This window comes from Schistocerca americana, chromosome 10 (genome assembly GCF_021461395.2).
Source record: "Schistocerca americana isolate TAMUIC-IGC-003095 chromosome 10, iqSchAmer2.1, whole genome shotgun sequence".
Lineage (NCBI taxonomy): Eukaryota > Metazoa > Arthropoda > Insecta > Orthoptera > Acrididae > Schistocerca > Schistocerca americana.
This window is the reverse complement of record NC_060128.1, coordinates 163,540,292-163,558,819: the sequence shown is the minus strand read 5'-3', so window position 1 is coordinate 163,558,819 and position 18,528 is coordinate 163,540,292. Positions and strand designations below refer to the sequence as shown.

The following is an 18,528-nucleotide window of genomic DNA, read 5'->3' as shown; positions in this document are numbered from 1 at the left end:
GTCTCAGTCTAGTCAGTTTGTGGCTGTCCTTTGGGTCAACTTTAAGGCCAGAAAATGAGAGTCTTGCCACTCCGCCAGTAACAGAACTCAGCTAGTGGTCGCCCGGTCGGGGCTGAGTTCCTGCATCTGAGTCTGTGCTTTAGGTCGCCAGTCTGCTCGAGTTGCTCGGGCAGTGGTCATTGGCGGTTGGATCGGTCGGTTGGTCGGTCGCGCACTGAGACACTGACTTATCCGCCTTGAGCGTCGGCGCATGTGAGGTCCCCACATGAGTCCAGTGGGCAGCGCAGTATAGAAAGGGGTAGTGGCTTCGCTCTTCACACGAGAGCAACAGGAGCGAAACCACGACATCGGTCTGGCCGGTGCGAGCTGCGACGCCGTGAGACGGGAGATCGGCGCGCCTTCCTGCGTCCGTTGAAGCGGCTGGCAGCGGACGGTTAGGGAGAGCATGGGTGGGGGGGTGGGGGGGTGGGGGGGGGGCTGCGCCAGGTCTTCGCCAGACATCGCAGATTATTAGTAGTTAAGTGGTTGTAGATATGTTGTTTCATTTACTTGTTAAATTCTACTTCTTTTCTTGGTGAGGTCACCAGCAACTTTGTTTTGGGGTCGTCCCACCATTCTTCTCCGTTTGCCCACCCGCGGGAAGGTGGTTGTTTGTGAATTGGGTGGTCCGCTTGTCCCTTGTGGAAGTTTAGAGCAATCTGCGGTTCGGGTTGTTTAGTAACCCCCCCGTCAATCTGCCGTACGTTAATAGATGCCTCTGTCATGTTTGTCGGATTCGGTGTTAACGAAGTTATAGAATTAAGGTAAAGGTCGAATTCCTGAAATATGTTTTTATCTTGCCTATCATCTTGTGAGGCGGTATATGTGTAGAGCATGTTGTACACTTTATGTAAGTCTGAATTTCATGGGTTTTATTTAAATAGTCATTTTTATAAAGTTGCCACCCTCCCCTCGTAGGAGCCCTTTTAAAAACAAATTGCACTTTTTCCATGTTGGAAATCGTTAGGGAATTCAGTATTCCGAGATCCACAGAGTCAAGAGTGTGCCGAGAATACCAAATTTCAAACATTATCTCTCACCACGTAAAACGCAGTCACCGACGGGCTTCACTTAACGACCGAGAGCAGCGGCGTTTGCATGGAGTTGTCAGCCTTAACAGACAAGCGACACTGAGTGAAATAACCGCAGAAACCAATGTTGGATGTACAACGACTGTATCGGTTAGGACAGCCTGTCGAAATTTGGCGTTTTGAGGACAGTGCGGAAAAATTTGGCGTTAAGAGGCTACGGCAGCAGACGACCGACGCGTGTGCCTTTGCTAACACCACAGCGCCGTCTGCAGCGCCTGTCCTGCACCCGTGTCCAACCAAACCAGTTGGACCCTTGAGGATTGGAGAACCGTGGAGTGGTCAGATCGGAACTGATTTCAGTTGGCAACAGCTGATGGTAGAGTTCGAGTGTGGTGCAGACCCTACGAAGCCATGGATCCAGGTTGTCTACAAAGCATTGTGCAAGATTGCAGTAACTACATAGTGGTGTGGGTTGTTTTTGCATGGAATGGATTGGAGCATCTGGGTGTTCGGCTACTTGGAAATCATTTGCAGTCATTCATGGACGTCAAGTTTCCAAACAACTAAGCAGTTTTTATGGATAACAATTCAACCGTGAATTTAAACTTTCAAAAACCTTCTCTTAAAGAATTTACTTTATTTACTAGCGATTCACCAATAACATTAACACATTTAATCACACTAGGTGAGTGTGTAAGTAGTTGCCAGAAAGTAACTGATGGAAAATAAAATTACCTTTAACAAATGTGAATTTTATTCCTAAAAGCCTTTCAAAAACAGATCCAAAATTACAATCAGAAAGCACTCACACTAAGAATAACGTCGGCACCTTTTGACGTGAATCACCTGAGTACAATGACAGCTCCCATTTATTACCTTGTGTCAGCCGGTTTGCCACCATCTTTGTCTGTGCATATCGCTGTCCCATGACTTGTCACGTCAGTGTACGTTTGTAATGTGCATGGTTTATGTTAAACATTGTGTGTACAATGCGTTGTTGTTCATTATGTTATGTGGTATCGAGTACGCTGGAGGAACGACAGAGGACTTGCTATAGCAAGGTCCGGCGTCATGGTTACCACAGCTACCGACCTGACTAACATGCAAAACTAGAAGGTGTCGTCTTTGGGGCTGCGGCTTTTGATTATTATTAAAAAGATGTTGATTTGTATTGTAAAAGAAAAAATGGAAACCGTTTGTATGATATCAACTCTGTATCAGTTAGTTGCCTAACTGTCATAATTGCATTAAGCTGAAACCAATACATTCGCCCATCAGAGCTACTTTTAGTACGTCAATGTTGTGAAAATGTATTATGTAGACATATAAAACGGCAAAGAAGATGATATTTACGCAGAACCTGTGTGGAGAAGTTATTTGATTCAAAATCGTTTGTACTTGATGTCTATGTTCATAAATGCAATCAAAATCATTTTACTGAAAAGAAGGAGAGATGTTACCTGACTGAATCTTAGTAAAAGGAAGCTGAATATCTTCGTACCGAAAAGTTTTCAGAAAAGTGACTAATTAATTGGCTTGAATTTCACTGATGTTTTTGAAGCAGTGTTGGCCTTCAAGATCGATTTTAAAAGACAGTTACATTCTCTCTAAATGATCTCGTGTTTTCTGTAGTGGAAAGATGACATATTTTTGACAGTTCCATGACGCTAGTTAGAAGACATGAAATATATAATTGCACTCCTGACTGATCAGTTGCGTGGGCTATTTTCGCTGGTTATCTTAGCTACGGACGATAACTACCACGTACTCAGCTATGAAAAATCTATTAATACTTGAGATAATGATGACAATTATTTACAGCAGTTGCGTAATTAGAACCCGCTAGCTCCATTAAACAAGAACCTGCTCCGGTAAATGATTTCTTCGGAAGCGGCGACCGTGTTACTGACCTATTCAGTATTTGCGGAATAGTTTGCAACATTTTCGCTAAATTACTGCCTTAGCACAGCTATATTGTGAGACATTTTAGGGCTTTAATACATGCTAACGGCACTGAAAGATCAGATCGGTCAACATACAGTATCAGAGAGTGCAAGCAGCTGCAATATACACAACGGTAGACAAAGTGTTCTTCATGAGCATTTTCAACTTATAGCGGCGTAATGAATAGTCCATTAAATTTCGGGCATGCAGCTGCGCAAAAAAAAAAAAATTTCCTCCACTGATATTTCGGCCGCGTATCGTCCGGCCGTCCTCAGAGTGAGTCACAAGATCGACGACAAGATGCCAAGCGCGGCCTTATGTGCCTCCACCGCGGCGGTACTGCGCATGCGGGTCACAGATGCTGGTCGGCGGCAAAGAAATACGCTTACATATGCGCCGCCTGTGGCGAAGGCGTATAGAAATTCGATTCGCTTATCGATGTATGATTGGTGGCGGTGACTCCATGACGATTCCTCTGCAGTTTAATTACCCCAAGAGTCGGATTTCATGCTTTGTCCAAATTAAAACCATTTATTTATTAAATAGATAGGCCGTATTCTTGAGAAACGCTGTGTTAAGGTAATCTTCCAGCCCCCCCTACCCCCCACCCCCACCCCCCCACGAAGATCGCAGCTTTACTCGGCTCTGTGAAAGACGATTTACAGCTTCGTAAACAGGGTGCGTATCAGATTCCTTGCGGAAATTGTGAGAAGTCGTACATAAGTCAAAGAACACGCACCGTTCATGAGAGATGTGCGGAGCATCGAAGATACACACGCTTATTACAGCAAGACAATCACCTGTGGCCGAACATTGTATTGATATAGGACATTCCATGAATTAGAGTGATGTGAAGATTTTAACATCCACCTCTTCCTTTTGGGAATCTGTCTTCAAAGAAGCTATAGAGATTAGATTAGCTAATAATTTAATAAATAGAGGTAATGGTTTTAATTTGGACAAAGCATGGAATCCGGCTCTTGGGGTAATTAAACTGCAGAGAAGTCGTCATCGTGTCACCGCCGACGATCATACATCGATAAGCGAATCGAATGTCTGTACGCCTTCGCCACAAGCGGCGCATGTGTAAGCGTATTTCTTTGTCGCAGACCAGCATCTGTGACCCGCATGCGCAGTACCGCCGCGGTGGAGGCATATAAGGCCGCGCTTGGCATCTTGTCGTCCCCCCCCCCCCCAATTCCTGTGTCCTTTCCTCTCAGCACCCTCCCTCCCTCCCTTCTCTTCCCTTCCCTTCCCTTTCCTTTTCCCCCGTCCCCTCCCTCCTCCCCTCTTCCACCGGGCTTCCCCTCTCCCTTCCTCCCTTCCCCCTATCTCCTCTGCCCTTGGCATCTGCTCTCCCCTATCCCTCTCCCACCCACCCTCCTCCTCTCTTGGCAGGTCCCCGGACTCCTACACGGTTAGTGAACATTCGCGAGCCGGTTAGTGAACATTCGCGCGCCGGTGATCAACGCCTCGTGTTCTGTGTGTGTCGTCGTTTTGTGCTTAAGTGGTTCAGTGTTATTCGTTTTTGTGCACCTACGTTCACATGCGACAATATTCGTCTCTGTCCAAGTGTCTGAACAAATTTTATCTTGGACTCTACGCCCGTGAACGGCTCCATGTATTTTAAAAAGTGTTTGTCTCTGTTTCTATGTCCACCATGTTTTTTCTCTCGATGTCTTCATTTGTATCTTGTGTGTTTCTCTGAGTCCAAAGAGCGGCTTAGCATGCTGCTGCTGGCCTGCCTGTTAACAGGTTTGAAAATAACAATAAAGAAAAAAAATCTTGTCGTCAGTGTTGTGACTCACTCTGAGGATAGCCGGACGATATGCGGCCGAAATATCAGTGGAGGAAATTTTATTTGCGCCGCTGCATGCACTTAGCTCCAAGTCATGGTAAGTACAAAGGCAATCGAGGAACGCTAGTCCTTACAGTCCTTTCGTAGGATCAGCTGTGAGTGCAAATACTATCGAAGCAGGGCAAGAACCTGCAGCAGTCCCAAGAAAGCGAGCACACATATAAATTCTCAGCACAGCGTCACCTGATTATTACACTTACTATCACCAAATTGTTAAAACTAGAGCAGAGCAAACAGCCCAATACACAACACAGTGAGCAGCTGGGCAGCACGATGACTCGAAGGCACTACGCAAAGTGCAACAGCTGCAAAAGCAATTGGCTGACACTGACAACTTACTTAGCTACACAATACAGCAGCATGAGCAAAGCAGACCATTTTGTAACACAGTACCAAAAAAGCAAGCACGCGTATGGCTTCTCATCACAGTGAAACCCGACGATTCCAATTACTGCCATCAAAAATTATTAAGACTAGTGTAGAGAAATAGCAGTATGCACAGCATGGTATGAAGCAGAGTAGAGTAGAGAGCAATATCCACAGCACGATGGCTTGACTGCGCTACGCGAAGTGCAGTGGCTGCATAAAGAGCTGGCTGACATTGACATTTTACTTAGCTAAAGAATACAGCAGTCTGAGCAAAGCCGATGCCTTTTTACTGTTGCAATTAGGACTTAGAATGTGCCACGTACACGATAATTATCAGAGCCAAAAGAGCTTTTCAGATACTTCCAAAATTCTAGTCAGCCACTACTACCTCCCACTGAAGATGTGGTAAACCTGTGGACTGGGTGTTTCACAGTCCCAGTAACTTGTCAAACCTGGAGTGGTTGGAATGTTGCTGGAGCGTTGTTTTACTTCCCTGAAATACAGACTGTTATTCGAATGTAGTAAATGCAGTACAGTTACCTCCTGTTGACACTTATAGCTACACTGCACAAACTAGTTTGCTTCTGAGTCCTGCTGTTATCTGCACGCGGTAGATAGCTACACTGCACAAACTAGTTTGCTTCTGAGTCCTGTTGTTATCTGCACGCGGTAGATACATAACACATCACTTTTAATGCACAGTACAGCTAAGAGATCTGGAACTGACAGCCTCAGTTGATTACAGTACTGTACAGAAATGCGGAGACCTTCTGTCTGCACAGCTGCTAAAGCAGGTTCCGCAGAGGAAACAGACAGTCAACAATCCGATTGAGGTGCTCCCAGAGATATTCATTCGGGCTAAGGTTCGACAGATCTGAGACTACGAGAGTTCTCACATCTCGCACAAATACGGTGGAAGCCGAAGACCGACCTTTCGCCTCTGTCGCTGAGTGGTCATTACATCCGGCTGCTGTGCGGAAGTCCCAGGCATGACTGCCGGTTGGTGGGATGACTGGAACGAGGTGTATTTAGCCTCGTGATGCCAGCTGACTGAGAAGCAGCGACTACACGGTTTTATGAGTCTGATGACCCCGTGCCCCTGCACATTGCATCCAAATGACATCACTGGCAGAGAATGATACGGTAGTTGACAATATCGACTGGCCCACTGTGGTCAGAATGTAGAGCTCATTTTCTTTCCAGAATGAGATATTTCACTCCTCAGAAGAGTGTGCACTGATATTAAACTTCCTAGCAGATTAAAACTGTGTGCCGGACCGAGACTCGAACTCAGGACCTTTGCCTTTTGCGGGCAAGTGCTCTACCAACTGAGCTACCCAAGCACGACTCACACCCCGTCCTCACAGCTTTACTTCTGCCAGTACCTCGTCTCCTACCTTCCAAACTTTACAGAAGCTCTTCTGCGAACCTTGCAGAACTAGCACCCCTGGAAGAAAAGATATTGCGGGAACATGGCTTAGCCACAGCCTGGGGGATGTTTCCAGAATGAGATTTTCACTCTCTAGCGGAGTGTGCGCTGATATGAAACTTCCTGGCAGATCAAAACTGTGTGCCGGACCGAGACTCGAACTCGGGATCTTTGCCTTTCGCGGGCAAGTGCTCTACCATTTGGTTCGCAGGAAAGCTTCTGTAAAAGTTTGGAAGGTAGGAGACGAGGTACCGGCAGAAGTAAAGCTGTGAGGATGGGCCGTGAGTCGTGCTTGGATAGCTCAGATGGTAGAGCACTTGATCGCAAACGGCAAAGGTCCCGAGTTCGAGTCTCGGTCCGGCACCCAGTTTTAATCTGCCAAGAAGTCTCATTTTCTTTCTTTTTCTTTTATTTTTTTTTATACCAACTGACAGATGATGCCGATCTAAGTGGCCGAGCGGTTCTTGGCGCTACAGTCTGGAACCGCGCGACCGCTACGCTAGTTCTAAGTTCTAGGGGACTGATGACCTCAGAAGTTAAGTCCCATAGTGCTCAGAGCCATTTGAACCATTTGACAGATGACTGTCCCATTACGGGGTCGACCTCTTATGGGCTTCCACCTCACTGCTCTGAAAATAGTGATGGTGCTTTAGTGTATATAAATCATACTTCATCACTTCAACAGTTGTCATATACAGACATTCTTTCCACGCACCTTCCATTATACCGGTGATGTTCGAGTAAATAATAATAATAATAATAATAATAATAAATAATAATAATAATAATATGTCACTGACATACGGCTTTGGGACGTCATAATCTGTGATATACTTTGTTGGGACCAACGATGCTTTGAATTTTCCCCAACGTAACAATTGGTGTGCTGTAGAATACACTGAGGTGACAAAAGTCATGCGATACCTCCTAATATCGTATCAGACCTCCTTTTGCCTGGCGTAGTTCAGAAACTCGATATGCCGTGGACTCAAAAAGTATTTGGAAGTCCCCTGCAGAAATAATGACACATGCTGCTCCTATAGCCGTCCGTAATTGCGAAAGCGTTGCCGCTGCAGGATTTTATTCACGTACAGACCTCTGGATTATGTCTCGTAAATCTTCGATGGGATTCGTGTCGGGCGATTTGGGTGGTCAAATTATTCGCTCGAGTTGTCCAGAACGTTCTTCAAATCAATCGCGAGCAATTGTAGGTCGATGACATGGTGCACTGTCTTCCACAAAAATTCCGTCGCTGTTTGGGACCATGAGTGGCTGAAAATGGTTTCCAAGTAGCTAGACATAATCATTTCAAGTCAGTGATCGGTTCAGCTGGAACAGGGGACGTAGTCCATTCCATGTAAACACAGCCTATACCATTATGGGGCCACCACCAAACTGCACAGTGCCTTGTTGACAACTTGTGTCCACGGCTTCGTGGAGTCTGTGCAGCACTCGACCCCTACCTCCAGCTCTTACCAACTGAAATCGGGACTCTACTGATCAGTTCTAGAGTCCAGCTGATATCGTCGCAAGCCCAGGAGAGCCACTGTAGGCGATGTCGGTCGTCCACTGCCATAGCCCATTAACGCCAGATTTCGCCGCACTGCCCTAACGGATACATCTGTCATACGACCCACATTGATTTCTGCTCATGAAATGCTGCATGTCTGTTAGCACTGACTACACAAACGCTGCTGCTCTCATTCTTTAAGTGAAGGCCGTTAGCCACCGTGTCGTCTCCAGAATGAGATGATGCCTAAAATGTTGTATTCTCGGCACTCTCTTGACACTGTGGATCACGAAATACTGAGTTCCGTAGCTCTTTCCGAAATGGAATGTCCCATGCGTCTAGCTCCAACTACCACTCTACATGAAATTTTTGTTAATTCCCGCCGTGCGGGTAGAAACACATCGGAAACCTTTCCACAGGAATGACAGTACAAATGACGGCTCCAACAATGCACTGCCCTTTTAAAAGTTGTGTACAAGATGCTCGCGCCGTTTGTACATGCGCTTATCGTCATGACTTTTGTCACCTCAGTGAAGTAGGAGAGACTGGATAGGTCGAAAGAGGACACTGAAGGCCTCTGCGATGGGGAAGAACTGGCTGATGTAGGAGCCGGTATGGAAGACGTAGGGGATCCAGAAGTAGCAACCAAGCGACTATTGCTTTGTAGAATATACGAGTCTGGAGACATATCAGACTTTCGAAACAGTATGTACATAATAGCGAAGGTAGCAAGGGCAGGTAAGTGCGAGAAACACCGCACAATAAACGTTAAATCTCACGCACCCACGCTATTCACAAGGATAAAATACAGATGTATCGAAAAGAAAATTGAGGATCTGTTAGATGAGGATTATTTCGACTTTAGAAAAGCTAAGGACCCAAGAGAGGCAGGTTCTAACGGTTCGCTTGGCAATGGAAGCAACACTTAAGAAAAATCAAGACAACTTCACAGAATTTGTCGACCTAAAAAAATCTTTGGACAGTGTGAAATGGTGGAAGTTGTTTGAAGTTCTCAGAGAAACAGCTTGAAACTGATGTGAAAGAAGTGAATCGTAGGCCAGGGGAAAACTGAGAAGGATGAGAACTGAAGTGTTTGAAATGTGGTGCTGTAGAAGGTTCTAGAAATTTAGGTGGACTGATAAATAAGATGGTCCCTGACAGTGACTTTCACTGGGATAGCGATCCCTGGAAAAGGCTGTGACCAGTTTGACCGTACGCCGTCTCATTGAACTTTAGGGTGTACATACTGCTACAGTACCTCAAATGTTACACTCCTTTGGAAGATTTCTGTGTTACTACACTACTGGCCATTAAAATTGCTACACCAAGCAGAAATGCAGATGATAAACGGGTATTCATTCGACAAATACATTATACTAGAACTGACATGTGATTACATTTTCACGCAATTTGGGTGCATAGATCCTGAGAAATCAGTACCCAGAACAACCACCTCTGGCTGTAATAACGGCCTTGATACGCCTGGGCGTTGAGTCAAACAGAGCTTGGATGGCGTGTACAGGTACAGCTGCCCATGCAGCTTCAACACGATACCACAGTTCATCAAGATTAGTGTCTGGCGTATTGTGACGAGCCAGTTGCTCGGCCACCATTGACCAGACGTTTTCAATGGGTGAGAGATCTGGAGAATGTGCTGGCCAGGGCAGCAGTCGAACATTCTCTGTACCCAGAAAGTCCCGTACAGGACCTGCAACATGCGATCGTGCATTATCCTGCTGAAATGTAGGGTTTCGCAGGGATTGAATGAAGGGTAGAGCCACCGGTCTTAACACATCCGAAATGTAACGTCCACTGTTCAAAGTGCCGTCAATGCGAACAAGAGGTGACCGAGACGTGTAACCAGTGGCACCCCATACCATCACGCCGGGTGATACGCCAGTATGGCAATGACGAATACACGCTTCCAATGTGCGTTCACCGCGATGTCGTCAAACACGGATGTGGCCATCATGATGCTGTAAATAGAACCTGAATTCATCCGAAAAAATGACGTTTTGCCATTGCGCACCCAGGTTCGTCCTTGAGTACATCATCGCAGGCGCTCCTGTCTGTGATGCAGCGTCAAGGGTAACCGCAGCCATGGTCTCCGAGCTGATAGTCGATGCTGCTGCAAACGTCCTCGAACTGTTCGTGCAGATGGTTATTGTCTTGCAAGCGTCCCCGTCTGTTGACTCAGGGATCGAGACGTGGCTGCACGATCCGTTACAGCCATGCAGATAAGATGCCTGTCATCTCTACTGCTAGTGATACGAGGCCGTTGGGATCCAGCACGGCGTTCCGTATTATCCTCCTGAACCCACCGATTCCATATTCTGCTAACAGTCATTGTATCTCGACCAACGCGAGCAGCAATGTCGCGACACGATAAACCGCAATCGCGACAGGCTACAATCCGACCTTTATCAAAGTCGGAAACGTGATGGTACGCATTTCTCCTCCTTGCACGAGGCATCACAACAACGTGTCACCAGGCAACGCCAGCCAACGGCTGTTTGTGTATGAGAAATCGGTTGGAAACTTTCATGTCAGCACGTTGTAGGTGTCGCCACCGGCGCCAACCTTGTGTGAATGCTCTGGAAAGCTAATCATTTGCATATCACAGCATGTCCTTCGTCTCGGTTAAATTTCGCGTCTGTAGCACGTCATCTTCGTAGTGTAGCAATTTTAATGGCCAGTAGTGTACATAACGACAGTCATATCTCGCAAAGGCTCTGCCTGCTGCAGTCAATCTTGTGAGACTTAGGGTTTCATCTACTGCTACAGTTTCTGGGGTTTCACTGTTAGTTAGATATCCCTGACCGTTGCTTTTCAGTGGACAGCGATCCCTCGTGAAGGCTCTGCCTAGTCAGGCTGCAGTCTACCTTGTGGATGTCTGAGATGGGCATGCTGTTACAGAATTCAAGATGTTATATAGAATGTTTTCGGAGTTTCAGAATGGTTTAGCGACCCCTGACAAAGGTTCGCTCTAGTTGGGCTACAGTCCGTTTCCTAGGACTGCTACAGTTTTCCACCAAATGCTGCAATCCTATAGAATGTTTCTGAGGTTTTAGAGTGGTCTGAGCGATCCCCAGTAGTGGATTTTATTGGGTTGGCTATCTCTGGCAGAGGCTCTGCCCAGGTGGGCTACAGTCCGTCTCATAGGACTTTGGGGTGCAGCTGCTGCTACATTACTCCACTAAATGTTGGAGTCCAACAGAAGGTTTGTGGGGCTCTGCCCAGTTTTTATTGGGATAGCGACCTCTGCCAGAGGCTCTGCCCAGGTGGGCCACCGTCCGTCTCATAGGACTTTGGCTTGCAGCTGCTGCTACACTACTCCACCAAATGTCGGAGCCCTACAGAAAGTTTGTGGGGCTCTGCCCAGTTTTTATTGGGATAGCGACCTCTGGCAGAGGCTCTGCCCAGGAGGGCCACAGTCCGTCTCATAGGACTTTGGGTTGCAGCTGCTGCTACACTACTCCACCAAATGTCGGAGCCCTACAGAAGGTTTGTGGGGCTCTGCCCAGTTTTTATTGGGATAGCGACCTCTGGCAGAGGCTCTGCCCAGGAGGGCCACAGTCCGTCTCATAGGACTTTGGGTTGCAGCTGCTGCTACACTACTCCACCAAATGTCGGAGCCCTACAGAAGGTTTGTGGGGCTCTGCCCAGTTTTTATTGGGATAGCGACCTCTGGCAGAGGCTCTGCCCAGGAGGGCCACAGTCCGTCTCATAGGACTTTGGGTTGCAGCTGCTGCTACACTAGTCCACCAAATGTCGGAGTCCTACAGAAGGTCTGTGGGGCTCTGCCCAGTTTTTATTGGGATAGCGACCTCTGGCAGAGGCTCTGCCCAGGAGGGCCACAGTCCGTCTCATAGGACTTTGGGTTGCAGCTGCTGCTACACTAGTCCACCAAATGTCGGAGTCCTACAGAAGGTCTGTGGGGCTCTGCCCAGTTTTTATTGGGATAGCGACCTCTGGCAGAGGCTCTGCCCAGGAGGGCCACAGTCCGTCTCATAGGACTTTGGGTTGCAGCTGCTGCTACACTAGTCCACCAAATGTCGGAGTCCTACAGAAGGTCTGTGGGGCTCTGCCCAGTTGGGCCAGATGCTGGGGTGCGCAGCTCACCCGGCACTTTGTCAGCTGCTGCGGCGACCTGAGCTCCTCCATGGCCCTCCACACGGCGTCCACCTCCTCTTCAGAGGCAGCCGCGCGGAGGCGGGCGACGAGCACGGACTCACCTTGAACCGGGCGAAGACGTCGTGGCCGTGCAGCGTGGTGATGGTGTTGCGCGAGAGGTCGAGCTCGACGAGCGTGGCGGCCGCCTGCAGGCCCATGGCGGACAGCGGCACGCGGCTCAGCGCGTTGCCCGCCACCGACAGCCGCTCCAGGCCGGGCTCCAGGAACAGCGAGTCGGGCAGCGCGCGCAGCCGGTTGTGCGACAGGTCGACGACGCGCAGGTCCGACATGGCGCGGAACAGCTCCGCCGGCACGTCCAGCAGCAGGTTGTGCGACAGCATCAGCACCTGCCGGCACCACGCCACCGTCCAGCTCTGCACCCCTGCCACATTCTGTCTCTGTTACTAATAGCCCATCCTGCAACCCCGGGCACAGTTCTCTTTGTCTATCTGACATCTTCCACACCCAACAAAACGTCGATATTTAGCATTTTCACATAATTATTGACCGAAATTAAAAATTTAAAATGCTGGGTTGGCAGAAGAGCCAACACCGTGTGGGGTCCGAAATGCACACGTTTTAGCTCACGCAGGCTGGAGTGAGAAGGGAAGAACTATACTCACGTGAGGTCTGGAACATGACAAAGAATTAGAATTCAGAAAGCGGACGGAATTAGTTTGATACTTAACTTTAATCCATTAATGATGAACGTCGCTCTTGACCGTACATGATTCACAATATTATCTGTTCAGAATAGTAACTGAATATGGCGCCTTGCTAGGTCGTGGCAAATGACGTAGCTGAAGGCTATGCTAAGCTGTCGTCTCCGCAAACGAGAGCTTCTGTAGTCAGTGAACCATCGCTCACAAAGTCGGCTCTACAACTGGGGCGAGTGCTAGGGAGTCTAGAGTAGACCTGCCGTGTGGCGGCGCTCGGTCTGCACTCACTGATAGTGGCGACACGCGGGTCCGACGTATACTAACGGACCGCGACCGATTTAAAGGCTACCACCTACCAAGTGTGGTGTCTGGTGGTGACACCACATAAAATCCTCTCACAATCTTCTCAATAAGATACATATACTTATTTCAAGATTTTAAACGTGGCTGAAACAGCAACTGTTGAAGTTCTTCACGGTAAATGATGACAGCCAAAACAGTTGCAGGATAAAGATTTATTAAAATGCTTGACCACGGTTTCGGTATATATAAATATACCTTCATCAGAAGTATTTAGGTATTTTACTTCTGATGAAGGTATATTTATATATACCGAAACCGTGGTCAAGAATTTTAATAAATCTTCTAAATAAAGATGTATTAAAATTTTTGACCACGGTTTCGGTATATATAAATATACCTTCATCAGAAGTATTTACGTATTTTACTTCTGATGAAGGTATATTTATATATACCGAAACCGTGGTCAAGAATTTTAATAAATCTTTATCCAGCAACTGTTTTGGCTGTCATCATTTACCGTGAACATAATCTTAGGTTAAATGTTTAACACAATAATACGAGTATTACAGTTAGAAACTGTTTGTATGTCGTGGGGCGAATGCAACGCACTACGCCCTAATGTCCGGACTTTATTTGTGCAGTATTTGAGAATGCGACTGCCAACAAACTTTAAGCTTAGTTTCAAACCTCAAAACTTTTCCCGCTGAGACTCCCCACAAAGTGATCAAAAGAAAAAAACTTCCTGGCAGATTAAAACTGGGTGCCGGACCGAGACTCGAACTCGGGACCTTTACCTTTCGAGGGCAAGTGCTCTACCAACTTTTTTTTTTATTAGAAACAGTAACAAAAATGGCTACAATGAAATGACATAAATAAGATGACAGATAATTGCAGTCATGAATTACAGCATTCAAAAAATGAGTCTTTAGTAGCAGCACAATTTAGCACCTTCACTGTCACCTTCAACTGGTGGCAGTTCAGCAAGCACATTTTCTTCTTCTGCAGCCGGTTCCTCATCATCATTTCCTTGGCCCAAATTAATCATTCAGTAAATCCTTGATATGTGTTCTTTCCAGGGTAAATTACATGGACAGAAGAGAAGTCCCGAACAGCGACATCGCAAAATATTTCACTGCCTTGTTATTTTTGTCAGTTCCAGCCTTCTAAACGCATCTATAGGGAGTTCATGATCTTCCTTTATATCAGACACCAGATGTTTCTCGCCGTATTCTTGTATCTGCTGTACTGCTGATTTATTTTTCATGTGTGACTTGCAGGTGAGGTTAGGGTCGGGAACGTGACCCAATCCATTCCCTCTCTACTAGGAATCCAGTTCCTAACCTATACCCATTCGGTTGAAGACAATTCGGAGCATGTTACCATATTTCTTATTGTGATTCTGATATTTGAGTATTTTCTCGAATTCATTTTCCATATACATCTTGTATTCAATATGTTCATCGCTCCCAATATTGTTAAAAACATAACTTGTATATTTGCCCATTAACCAAATCACTGCATTATTTTTTGCCTGAGGGTAGTAACTTTCCTCTGGTCTGAAGAAAATGTTAGTCGGTACATTGTTTGCTGAAGTTCTTGTTATTTGAGCAATTTTCTCCCTGGTCCACCTCCAGTTGATAATCCGATCTCCACAAGTGTAACGATGAGGCACACTATCAACGAGGTTGCATTTGCTGCAGAGGTTTGTGTCAATTAAACCGACGGCAAAGAGGCGCTCATTAGTGCTGATGATGTTATTGACTACCTTGTACCACGCTGTTCTCACGTCAGACGAAAGAACATCACTACTGATGTTTTTCCAGACCACATGCCATGCTATTCCAGCATATTTGGTTTCTATGTTATTTTTCCTTTCATGTTTCCGCCTTTCAGCTAAAATCACCTTTGCTGTAATGTTTTTGGAGTTTAAAATCTTTTTGCTGAGATAACTTAGTTCAAGATAATACTCCCTAATGTGTTTCAGCTTAAAACTTATTTTTTGTATATTTATCGGCGGCTCTACACTTTCTGGCCTGACAATATCGTATAGTTTTGCTGTAATGCACCCTGGATCATTACACATTATGCTCCATGTTCGTTTGACGTACAATGCCATCGCTTTAGACTTGATGTCGGTTAGACCCATTCCTCCATTGCTTGGATCCAAAACTGCTGTCTTCACCGGCACTCGAAACAATTCCCCTTTCCACAAGAACTTTGCTGAAGTGGACATGATCGTCTTCGCCACCATTGATGGAATGGGGAGAACCTGTGCTATGTAGTAGGCCTTGGATAAAATATACGTGTTGATAAACAGTATTCTCTGGAACTGGTCTATGCTACGTTGACAGTTTTCAATCAAAGCTCCCTTGATTTTTCTTGCCACCTCCCGCCAATTTATTGCTATCATTTTTATAAGGGACGTTGTCAATGCCATTCCAAGAGCTTTGTGTTCATTGACATGGTTCGCCCACTCAATGCGTAAGTTAGCAAGCCGCTTTATATTTAGGAATTTACTTTTATTTTCATTTACCCTCGCACCTGATGCGGAACAATATTTTGCAAGTATCATCTCTAGTTGTGTCACATCTGTTTGGTCTCTGATGATTACGCCTACATCGTCCGCGTAAGCACCTACCACGGTCTTTGTTCCTTGAATGGTAATGCCTGTCAGCCTGTGCTGTAGCTGTCTCAAGAAAGGTTCCAGCGATATAACGAACAGGAGCATGGATAAGGGGCTTCCTTGGGTAACACCCCTTTTTATTTCAATTTTTTTTTGTCAGTTGACAGTTAACGGAGATTTGTGCAGTAACACCCATTGCCATGTTCTTGATGATGTCGATGGTTTTTGGCAGGAAGTCCATTCGGCGCATTATCTCTATCAGGTATTTGTGATTAATTTGATCGAATGCCTTATGGAAGTCTATGAAAAGCAGTCCACATTTTATGTTACTTGCCTGCGCTAGCGCAATGACATCGCGATACAAAGCCGCAGTTTGTAAAATCGTTCTTCTAAAAGCACAAGTCTGCTGTTGGCCTATGATGTCAGCAGTGCATGGTGTAAAGCGCTTGTTAATTACTCGAGCTATAATTTTATAATCTGAATTTAAAAGCGAAATCGGCCGTAGGTTGTTTATTTTTTTGCAGCCTCTGTTCTTCGGGATCAACACGATTTTGCATTGTTTGAACTCTGCAGGCACTGGCTTTCCTTGTAAGACTTCATTGACAATTTCGGTGAACTTTTCTCCTATTAGGGTCCAAAATCGTTTATAGAATTCAATGGGCAGTCCGTCAGGTCCTGGAGATTTTTTAGCAGGGGAGCTGCACACGATTTCTAATACATCTTCCTTGGTGATGTCCGAAGAAATGTTCTCATCACCATCTCGCGATATTCGTGGAAGATATGTCCTAAAGAGGTCATCGTATTCTTCTTCGTTTGTTTCCCCTGACGCATACATACGTTCATAGTACGCTGAGATCTCTTTAATTATTTCCTTCTGGGTGGTGATTATGGTGCCATCATCTATTTGAAGTTCATCCATGAAACTTCTTCTTCTATTTTTGGCGTGTCTGACAAGGTGGTACAATGCAGCAGTCTCATCTTCAGTGACTGACTTTGCTTTGGATTTTATTTTAAGTCCCTCCAGTTCCTTACGTTTCAGACTTATTAACTTTGCTTTTATTTTCTTGATGTCTTTTAATCTTGTAGGAATTGCATCGAGACTCGAACTCGGGACCTTTACCTTTCGAGGGCAAGTGCTCTACCAACTGAGCTACCCAAGCACGACTCACAGCCCGTCCTCACAGCTTTAATTCCGCCAGTACCCCGTCTCCTACCTTCCATACTTCAAAGGTAAAGGTCCCGAGTTCGAGTCTCGGTCTGGCACCCAGTTTTAATCTGCCAGGAAGTTTCGTATCAGCGCACACTCCGCTGTAGAGTGAAAATTTCATTCTACAAATGAAAAAAGTTTAATGCTTGCTCCATTTTCCCTGCTGATGACGTAAAACCTCAGCATCAGGCATACTTCATTACTACTAACGTTTTACAGACAAAGCCTACGTGTATCACTGATTGTATCTGCAAAATTCCATCACTGTACGACACATGCCTCAGGAGACACGATGTCATAAATATTTAGATGTACAGAGTTTGTAACGGGACATCCTCCTCCAGCATTACTCTTCCTCAAAACTACTGGTCGATGCCAGTATTACCTTTTCGAATTTGGGCAGGTCAGTATTATCTCAGTTGCTTTCCTGAAAACTTTCATATAATTATATTTCAAGCGAAAATTTATGGATAGGAATTACTTCATAAAATGTTTTATTTCCGATGTTATAATCGATAAGTACTAGTTCTGAATGTACAGTTAAATTTCTGTTTTTTTAGAAACATTTGAAATTACGAATTATTGGCACACTTAAAATTTCTATTCTTAATTACACAATCCTGTTTCTTTCTTGCTTCATTTATGAAATAATAATCGAAATTAATAGTGTAACGGAAACTAGTAGAAATAATTTGTTAATAAAAACTGTAAACCCTTTGGAATATTATTTCCGCAGCGTGTGGGAGTCGTAAGTTGCCTCGGATGTGATCGGACGTGTTTTTGTATTTTCGTGCGAACAATGTAATTTCGGCTTTGTTAATGGGAAAAATCGAAATACTGCATGATATACTAAAATGTGAGAAAATATATTTATGTAAAAAATGCTGCAACAACACTCTTCAGATTTATTTAGTTTAAACCAACCGTGAGGACCTGATGTGAGATTTTGAGCTTCAAGAATCAGACCCCTAGACAAGAAGAACTGGAGCCATCTCAAATGACAGCCGCGCGGGGTAGGCGTGTGGTCTAGGGACACATTGCCTATGCTATTTTTGAATTACAACAGAGTGACGCCGTGCAGTACATGGCCTACCTGTGGGAAAGTCATCAACGACTGCGACGTTCACCGAAGTACAGTGAACAATTTGCCAACAGTTTATCAGTTGCGTTATTGTATGGTTATCAGAGGATGTTTCAGTTACAGTGAATACCTTCGCTAGAAGTATCCATTTTGTTTCCCATTTTTCATTAGAGTTTTCCATTTTCCTTTACTTTAATGCATGAAACACGTATGTCAATTGTTTAAATTTCACAGCTCATTCACATTTCTTTAAGGATTGTTACCAAAGCACTCTGTGAATAATTTGTCACACTTTTCAATCG

At 45.4% G+C, this 18,528-nt stretch overlaps 1 protein-coding gene across 1 annotated transcript in view; it reads right to left on the bottom strand.

The window, feature by feature from the left end:
- Nucleotides 1-18,528, bottom strand: part of LOC124552498 (chaoptin) — a 231,614-nt gene that overhangs the window by 59,525 nt on the left and 153,561 nt on the right. The window contains exon 11 of the mRNA XM_047126782.1: nt 12,416-12,700. Coding sequence (XP_046982738.1) covers nt 12,416-12,700 — 285 coding nt within the window. The remainder of the gene's footprint in view (nt 1-12,415; nt 12,701-18,528) is intronic.